This window comes from Dendropsophus ebraccatus, chromosome 1 (genome assembly GCF_027789765.1).
Source record: "Dendropsophus ebraccatus isolate aDenEbr1 chromosome 1, aDenEbr1.pat, whole genome shotgun sequence".
Taxonomy (NCBI): domain Eukaryota; kingdom Metazoa; phylum Chordata; class Amphibia; order Anura; family Hylidae; genus Dendropsophus; species Dendropsophus ebraccatus.
In genome coordinates this window covers 225,354,137-225,364,365 of record NC_091454.1, presented here as the reverse complement: position 1 = coordinate 225,364,365, position 10,229 = coordinate 225,354,137, and the positions used below count along the sequence as shown (strand labels likewise).

Sequence of the window (10,229 nt, the reverse complement as noted above, 5' to 3'; positions counted from 1 at the left end):
AATAAAGGAAATACTTATACGTCTGCTACCTGCCAGATCCACTCCTGGTTTGGGCTACAAAACTGCAGATACAGTTTTCCAAAAAGACTGCCATGTGTGGAACCAGCCTAAAGGAAGAGTAAGGATGGATGCATTGATAATGCAAGGGGAATCATAAGCCAATGATAGCTTCATATACTGTAGTGTTCTGCCTTTAAATTATGTTTGATGCTTTTTATCCATTTTGAAAAATAAGAATCATCATTTTTTGCATGGCTCTCTTGATCTCGTGGTTCCTCAGGCTGTAGATGATGGGATTCATTAATGGGGTCACAACTACATACAGTAGAGATCTGTATTTGTTGACATGAGATGAGTTCTGATCAGATGGCTTCATGTAGACTGTGATTAGGGTCCCATAATAAGCGCACACTGTGATCAGGTGGGAGCTACACGTGGAGAAGGCTTTTCTTCTACCGAAGGTTGAGGAGATTTTAAGGATGGAGAAAAAAATACAAATGTAGGTCATAATGATAAAAGCAAATGGGAAAAATATTGTCAAGATGGACATAACAAAATCTTGCAAAATCAAAATGGAAGTGTCTGAAGTGGCCAATTCCACAATGGGACCAAAGTCACAGAAGAAGTGGTCAATGGAATTCAAGCCACAGAAGGTAAACTGGATGATAACAATAAGAAATTCACTTGATGTTAACACACTGACTAAAACCCATGATCCTACAACAAGATGGAGGCAAAGATTTGGACTCATCAATGAGGAATAACGTAATGGAAGACAAATAGCCAAACATCGATCATAGGACATTAGAGCAATGAGAGAACATTGAATAAATCCAACTATACCAAATAAATATAATTGTAATATACAACCCCAAAAGGACAAGAGTCCCTCGTCGAGAAATATTATGTCCAACATTGTGGGAACAATGGTGGTGGTTAGTAAGACGTCGGCTATGGACAAGTGTTTAAGGAATAAGAACATTGGGGTTTTGAGGTGATTAATAATAGACACTAAGAGGATAATAAGAAGGTTCCCGACAAGTATAAATAGATAAGTCAGGAGGAACACAATAAATAGAAGATATCTGAATTTGTGGAGACTCCGGAATCCAATGAGCCGTATCTGAGTAACTTGTGTCTGATTCTCCTCACACATCATTTATGTTGATCATGTCGACTAAACATCCAAGAACTTTTTCACCTATAAGTTGAGAAAATGTAACCATTATAGTATTCAAAAAGCTCTGAAATGTATCACATTAAACGTAATATCTATAACATCTGTATTCTCCTTACTAACGGTCTCCTGTAGTGGATGCTCACACGACGTCAGGGGTATATTCCGCGAATGTGGTGGATAAGCATTGTTGGGTCTTTCCATGCAAATAGTGATAACAGTAAGAATTTCCCAGCTGTCATCTTTTATAGTGTCAGGTAAACACAGAGGATTCCCTCAAGATCCGGAAAAGATAACGAGACTCAGGTGAGTACCGTAAGCAGATGAGACGGCTGATTAGGTTCATTGATAATTTTATTGCACTTTGTGGAAGGTTTGTTGAGGCCAAATATTGTGAATTCTAATTGTCCAGGCCTATTTGATTGTTTTCTCTTCTTATAATCTGCTTGTCATGAAGGAAACATAGTTTCTCCAAGATATTTGAGGTTTCTGATAAGCTGAGAGCTTATTACAAACCAAACATACTTATTATAAACTGGTGGGGTCCTTAACTCTACTTGACAATGGGCCATAGTTACTTTCTGTAGTGTGCACATTTGGGATGATACAAAACAATGGTAGATAGACATATCAAAGAAGCTGGGGTACAGGTCCCACTGGTACTTCTGCCACAAGCAGCGGAGAGATATAGCCAAAGAGGGGTCGCTGGCCCCACAACAGTGAAACTTAGGGGCTCTACTGCCTGATGTAATCCCCAGGATGTGTACCGCATTACAGCTTATGGGAGTGTGGGTGCAGACACAGGGAGCCATAAAGCTGATGCAAGGATGACAGTGTACTAGTGATGAGTGATTAGTGAAATATTCGAATATTCAATATTCGTACCAATATCTCCCAGATATTCGATTCCAATAAAAGTCTATGGGAACAAGTATTTGATTATTAAAAAACATCTATTCGACCACTTGGAGGTAAAAACCAGAAGCTGGGGGATTTGAACGCTTATCGAATATTTATCGAATATTCAGCGAACTATTTGATAATATACCTTACTATTCGATCGAATATCTATTCGATTGAACAGTATTTGCTCATCACTACAGTTTACTTAACCTAGAAGTCCAGGCCTATTTTTTTTCTCTCCACCTCCAGTGCTGGTGGCCGCATAGCGTCAATCTGGTCCCCAGTCCTATTCTGGGATGAGTGGGGACCCGGGACCTAACATGTCAGGTCCACTCAGCCAGTCACCGGCCAAGGTGGGATCCACTATGGCCGCTGACCGTCTGAGCGGACCTGACACATCACGTAAAGCGTCTCCTACAGAATGCTATCCCCAGTCGAGGAACATGAAGCTTATCTTCAGCCACCGGAGCTTTCTTCCCCTGGAGCACTGGGACCTCCTGCGATATAAAGAACTGGGCCTCAACGTCTTATTTTGAAAAGTAGTGACTCACACATTTATTCCTCTATTCATTGTATATGGACCTGCCAGAAATAGCCAAGTACAATGATCGGGTGCTTTCAGCAGTTCCATAAACAATGCATGCAGAAACGTGTATGCCTGAGGATTGGGGATGGGGGTGTTACAATGGGTCTTATCTTGTGGATCAGGGATAAATTACTTTAACATTGAATACCCCATATTGATGGGGTAATAATACAGTATAAAGAAAAAGTCAGTCGGGGAACTAAAAAATCTATAAGGGCAGAGGGGGGTGGAGGGAATAGAAAACACTGGGGGAGATTTATGAAAGGCTGTAAATATACACCTGGTGTAAATTGCCCACAGCAACCAATCACAGCTCTTCTTTTATTCTACCAGAGCTGAAAGCTGAGCTGTGATTGGTTGCTGTAGGCAGTTTACACCAGGTGTATATTTACACCCTTTCATAAATTTCCCCCACTAAGCTTACTGTTCCCAGAGCCGCAACACGGTGCTCAAGGACCCTACCGCTTGTCATTTTCACGACTCAGGATTCACGTCACATACTGGTCAAATACTGCCCCAGTCACTGACTGTCTGAGCGGGGCATCCGTCTGCCAGGTCTGAACGTAGCCACCTGAAAGCTCAGAAGATAGCCGGCAGGGTCCAGGGGCGGGACGCGGTTCTGCACACACGCCAGGACAGGTGACTAGAACTTATCTGGAGAAACCACGATGACTGCGATATACACTGACTAGGGTGCAGGGGATGGGAGACAAGAGACAGACAAACAAACACAGAAGGATGGTCAGTAAAGGCCGAGTCAAAACCAGGAAGGTACGTCAAGACAAAATGACAAAGCAAAGAATAGTCAAAAACTAGCCGATGGTCAGAAACACAGAGCAAGGTCAGAACTGCAGAGAACAAACCACTAAACTAGCTAGTGCAGAGATTTTCAAACACTGGCAACCAGCAGACTGTTTGCAGACCTTAAAGGAGAAGTCCTGCGAAAAGTATTGTATTGTCCCAGTGCCCTGTGAGGGACACAGGGCACTGGGAGGACACTGAGCATCCCTCTGCCATCATCCTCTCCAGCAGCCACAGCCCCCACAGCTCTGGGAGTCGGGTCGTGACATCACCGTGTTATCCAGGAAGTGACATCACCATGTTATCCAGGAAGTGACATCGCCATGTGATCGAGGAAGTGACATATCCATGTGATCCAGGAAGAGACATCACCATGTTATCCAGGAAGTGACATCACCATGTGATCCAGGAAGTGACATCACCATGTTATCCAAGAAGTGACATCACCATGTTATCCAGGAAGTGACACCGCCATGTTATCCAAGAAGTGACATCACCATGTTATCCAGGAAGTGACACCGCCATGTTATCCAGGAAGTGACATCACCATGTGATCCAGGAAGTGAAGCCTTGATGCAGTAGTAAGTGCAGGGGAAAAAAATCACTTTATAAGTATTTCCCATAATAAGTGTATATTGGTGATTTGTATAACTTTTGGGGGACAATACAATAATTTAATAAAAATTTTCGCTGGACTTCTTTAAATGCAGCCTGGAATCCCTACCCCCACAGTTGAGAGGAGGAGAAACTCCAGAGAACAATTCACCTTTGGGTGAGTCGGTCTGTACAACATGGCCGTTGATACAATGCTCGCATTCTCCGGTGTGCACCTAATGATCAAGAACACGAGCGAGCAGAGTCAGAGGCAGGACCGGCGGCACAGACGCCATGACCGCCAGTCCTGACATTGGGCCTGTTATCTCTTCTGCCTGCACTCACAGAGGACAGCGGCACAACACTGACCCAGTAACACTTATAGCTGTAGTACTATGGTGTTTGGGTGTTATGGTGAAAGTGATTGATTATAGCAAGCAGAAATAATCTATTTACAAGGGGACACTCACTTGTATTCCTACTATAGGTGGGGTATCTATCTACCTACTTAGTGCCCCTATCTACCTATTGTAGGTAACCATCTACCTTCTAGGGACACACACACCTACCTATTGGGGGAACCTAACCACCTACCTACTTGGGAACATTACCTAATGAGACAACAATTTGCCTACTGTGAGGAACCTACTTGGCTACTGGGGAACCTATTTGATAATTTCGATTATTGGGCAGCACCCTCTGACCCACTATACTTCTACTTGGTGTGTGTGGGGAGGGGATCTGCCACCTTTGGAGACACTATGAGGAAATTAGCTACCTACTGGAGATGTAACCTATATACATACTGGTAGCGCATATATACTGTGGCAACCTATTTCCATCTGGAGGTCATATACCATCTGAGGGAATCTGTTTACCTTCTACAAACACTCACTAACAAGGGGAGCTCATTCTCGGTTGGGACACTATCGTGGGGACAGGGTGCGGTTGGTTTGAATAAAGAGTAGGACAAGTGAGCAGTCTAAGCCAGACAGAGCCTAAGAGAACCTGGCAACCATTCCAGTCCCCAAGAAATTACTTTCCATTCTAAACCAGCTCCCGTGAATCCATCTTAAATAGTGATGAGCGAATAGTGAAATATTCGAATATTCGATATTCGTACGCATATCTCCCAAATATTTGAATATTCGATCCCATTAAAGTCTTCGGGAACAAGTATTCGATAATTGAAAAACATCTATTCGACCACTTGGAGGTAAAAACCGGAAGCTGGGGGATTTGAACGCTTATCGAATATTTATCGAATATTCTGCAAATTATTCGATAATATTCGATAGATCGAATACCTTACTATTCGATCGAACAGTATTCGCTCATCACTAATCTTAAAGTACATATCTAGAAAGATAGAAGAAAAAGTTGAATATCTTTCAATTTTAGTAACAACCAATGTTTCTCTCACTTAAGAAGGTGCCTCCAGTAGGTCAATAATTCATCTATTAGTTAAATGCCCACAGTAGGTAGATAACCCTCACTAGGTAGATAGCCCTAGAAGGTACATACCTCAGAAGGAAAGCAATTTTTCTATTGGTTAGATGCACCCAATAAGTAGTTAACAGGTAGATGATGCCCCCTCATGATTTAGATGCCCCCAGTTTATAGATAATTGCTTGACCCCCCCCCCCCCACCCCAACCCAATTAGGTAGATGTTCTAGTAGTTAGATAATCCCCCCCCCCAATTTGAAGACTGTTCTAAGTAGGCACTGTAGATAACTTCCCCTATTAGGTAGACTCCGACGCTAAGTAATGTCCAATAGGATGCCTCTAGTAAAATAGTCCTTTGCACCATTAGATATGCTACTCAGCAACCTAAAAAATCATAATACATATCACAGTCACCTTGCCTCAACTACCTGCTGCCATGCTAAAGCAGGACCCTCCTTGCTCTATTACAAGGAGTGGTGCAGGATTTCATTGAGCTCAGCCTGCCCCAGAAGACCTGCACCTGTACCTACACTGTATACCATACTAAGAAGCTGGCATAATGCATCCGCAATCTATGTAGAAGAGCAAGGACTCCTCCATTCTCCTGTAACTGTACACAGATAATATGTCAATAATTTTCTCATAATAGCCTATATAGCCCATGTACCCATGTAGTGTCAGCTATTGAAACTGTAGACCCTAAAATAGTGGGCTAGTGAGCAATTTAGGAAACCAACACAACATCCATTTCAAATGCATCATCTCTTATATTCCAGATTTTTTTTTTTTTTTTTTAATACAAATTCTGCTTTGTTTCTTTTGTTGTTTTCTTGTTTTGACAAACCTTCAATATATACATCCCTATAAAGTAATGGTCCAGTATTACGTAAAACTACGGCCGTAGTTTTGAGGGGTGGAACATAGCCTTACTTTCAATGGGATCCCGGCCGAAGCGTGCACACATCATATGCGCTCCGGACGGGATCCCATGCGGTGCCGGAAAAAACAGACATGTCAGTTTGGAGCTAGACAGGGAGACAGTGTATAGCAGGGACAGTCAGGTGTTAGACAGGGAGACAGTGTATAGCAGGGACAGTCAGGTGTTAGACAGGGAGAGAGTGTATAGCAGAGACAGTCAGGTGTTAGACAGGGAGACAGTGTATAGCAGGGACAGTCAGGTGTTAGACAGGGAGACAGTGTATAGCAGGGACAGTCAGGTGTTAGACAGGGAGACAGTGTATAGCAGAGACAGTCAGGTGTTAGACAGGGAGACAGTGTATAGCAGAGACAGTCAGGTGTTAGACAGGGAGACAGTGTATAGCAGAGACAGTCAGGTGTTAGACAGGGAGACAGTGTATAGCAGAGACAGTCAGGTGTTAGACAGAGAGACAGTGTATAGCAGAGACATTCAGGTGTTAGACAGGGAGACAGTGTATAGCAGAGACAGTCAGGTGTTAGACAGGGAGACAGTGTATAGCAGAGACAGTCAGGTGTTAGACAGGGAGACAGCGTATAGCAGAGACAGTCAGGTGTTAGACAGGGAGACAGTGTATAGCAGAGACAGTCAGGTGTTAGACAGGGAGACAGTGTATAGCAGAGACAGTCAGGTGTTAGACAGGGAGACAGTGTATAGCAGGGACAGTCAGGTGTTAGACAGGGAGACAGTGTATAGCAGGGACAGTCAGGTGTTACCTAATATTAGGCAGGAGGGCCCCCCAAAAGCCCTTGTTAGTGCTAAAGCTGTAGAAACAATATATTTATTTAAAGATATACTGATATTTTACCAGGGTCAGCCTGAGGAGTGTGCAGCCAGTGTGGTTGCACAGGGCGCAGCATCACTCCTGGCCAGCTAGGGGGCCCTCCTGCTGTAAGTTAGATGTTCTGTCTGCAGGAGCGCCCCCCTCCCGCCCCCCTCCCATCCCCAGCTGGCCACCCTCCTCCTTCCGCAGGGGTTTGTTCCTCTCCCCTCTCCTGCCTTCCTGACAGCGCCCTCGGGCCACACAGGCATTTGCCAGACCATCAATACCTGGCAAGTGCGGCCCTCTCAGCCCCCGGATGCCGCCTCTGGCCCGGGCTGGTTCTCTCCTCACACTCACATGCTGCACGGAGCTGCTGACGGCCCCTCCCTCTCTCCTGCTGTGTGTGAGGAGGGAGGAGGGGGAGTGATGGCGGCAGCTGGAGGCCTCCTACCAGGGACTGGACTATGAAAAGGAGCAGCAGCAACTTTGCCAACTTTGGCTGCTGAGTGCTGGTAATATTTCCCAAACCCCCATTATACCATGAGAGCTGGTGTGTGTTACATGACCACAACCCCCATCATACCCTGGAAGCTGAAGTGTTACATGACCACAACCATCATCATACTCTCATAGCTGCAGTGTTACATGACCACAACCCCCATCATACCCTCATAGCTGCAGTGTTACATGACCACAACCCCCATCATACCCTCATAGCTGCAGTGTTACATGACCACAACCCCCATCATACCCTCATAGCTGCAGTTTTATATGACTACAACCCCCATCATCCCATGAAAGCTGCAGTGTTACATGAACATACCCCCCATCATCATCTGATAGGGTATGATGTAGAAAATAATGTGAAAATAGTGAGTCAGCACTCACCGGATTCAGCTGGATGCTGTTTTTTTGCTAAAAATCCCCGAATACAAATGCAATGGAATACAAGGTAGCCTTGCAAATAAACAACATTCAGCTGAATCCGGTGAGTGCCGTCTCGCTATTATTTTCTACATCGTATTTTTATCTACAGAAATTGGATCAACACCCGTATAAAAATCAAAACTTCTTTATTTTAGACAATAAACATACAATAAAATAACCAAGAGGCAATTCCAAACATGAAAAGAGTTCCAGACCAAGTGATTAGGGAAACAAGAATGTTTTTACTTATAAAGTGAGGCTATGTGCTGTAAACAATATTCAGAGAAAAAAGTGCAAATAGTGCAAACGGATTGCTATTATAGCTGTATATGTAACGGACCACAGTATACTAAGGCATGTCTTGCTCTACACCCACATAGTGTTCAGTCAACTGCGTCCCATCAATACCATCTCTAAACAGCACTATCTATGAGCTTCTTAGTGCATAAAGGTCCGCACTATGCTCAAATGTGAATATAAACACACATATTGCACAAGCCATCTAAATGATCATTGCATCTTACCCATAAAGTCACCGGTCTGGTCAGTTCCCCAACGCACGTTTTGCGATCGTAAAGCGACCTTTTTGCTTCCTCAGGGGGCGTTCATCGTATTCTTGTAAGTACCTCCCATGGACTGAGCACCGCTGTGTGTCACGGCACTACCACCTTTTACCTGCATGAGCTTCCTGTGCCCCAGCGCCTGTACGCTTGGCTGGATGACCAGTAGTGCCAGGATTTGCTACTATTACTGGATTTTTGTACCCTGATAGGGTATGATGGGGTTGTGGTCATGCAACTCTGCAGCTGAAAGTGGGGTTGGGCGGTAGTAGTTTTTTTTTTTTTTTTTTGGGGGGGGGGGGGGCGAAAAAAAAAAAGTTTCTCACAGGGCGCCGTCTACCCTAAGGCTGGCACTGTATTTTACCAACTAGAAACACATCAGTGTGTTCAGAGAGGCAGGCAGCTGGAGTGTACTGTGAGGAATAGGCTGCAGTGTATCTGTCTGTACAGGGTATACAGCTGTATACTCCTTGTGTGCCAAGGCCCAAAATATAAGCGTGGTGCTACTCTTCCACGTGCTTGTGCGCAACATAAATAAGTCTAACGCCTGTTGCCTGCTGTAAGGCATTGAACTAAGAGAGGGTATACAGCTGTATACTCCTTGTGCCATGAGACCCACACTCCCTTATGTGTAATAAGGGCATATGGAAGTGGCAGATGGCGTTGAAAAGGACGTCAGATGGCGTTGAGAGGACGTATCTGACTGCATTACACAAACACACACACATACACAATGATAGTTAGTGGTGGGTGCTGTTTGATTTCCCCCTTGCCTACGCCATCTGTGGTTGTCATAGGCAACGTGATTTAAAGGGGTGCATGAAAATGTTTATTTGACTTATAATGTGTCTTTCTGTCCATACCAATGTACAGGAAACAAGATTTCCATGTATTTTTTCTACTTTACATAGAAGTTATGATATTTTTGGAGCATATTGCTGAGAGGCTGTGATAGTGGCGTAATAATGCGACTTTGGTGTGTTAGATGCACCCAGGCATGCTTCCCCTGCTGTCCCTGTTGCATTCCAGAGGTGTTGGCATCATTTCCAGAGGTGTCATTGTGGACTTGGTGACCTCCAAGTGGTCGAATGGAATATTTGATCGAATAGTCGAGTATCAGGGTTCTACTCAACTTGATATTCGAAAATTCCAATATGTCACTACTCGCTCAGTAGAATAAAGCTTACTATAGCAATTTCAAGCTACAGGACACCATAACAATGATAGACTCATCAAGCGATCAGGGGTTGTCTGGTTGTCTAAACTAGGCAAATAATTTAAAGCGCAACTATAATTTCAGTAGCCAAAAAATGAAATTCCTCAAATAAAAAGCCCCCGTGTTACCTTTTAAAAAGAGCCCTAAACTGCGTTGATAGCATGTACGCTCGCTGAGATATCCCCAGCTGTTTGGCTCAGAGGAATAAATGAATTTTTCTTCTGGCTGAGAGAATGTGGGCGTGGCCTATCCCTCATCTCCCTGGCTGAGAGAATGTGG

The 10,229-nt window shown here is 44.1% G+C and overlaps 1 protein-coding gene across 1 annotated transcript; it reads right to left on the bottom strand.

The window, feature by feature from the left end:
* Positions 1–214: 214 nt before the first annotated feature.
* Positions 215–1,156, bottom strand: LOC138785390 (olfactory receptor 10A7-like). The gene has a single exon (XM_069961290.1). It carries the CDS (start codon positions 1,154–1,156, stop codon positions 215–217), a length of 942 nt encoding a protein of 313 aa, XP_069817391.1.
* Between the last annotated feature and the right edge of the window lie 9,073 nt (positions 1,157–10,229).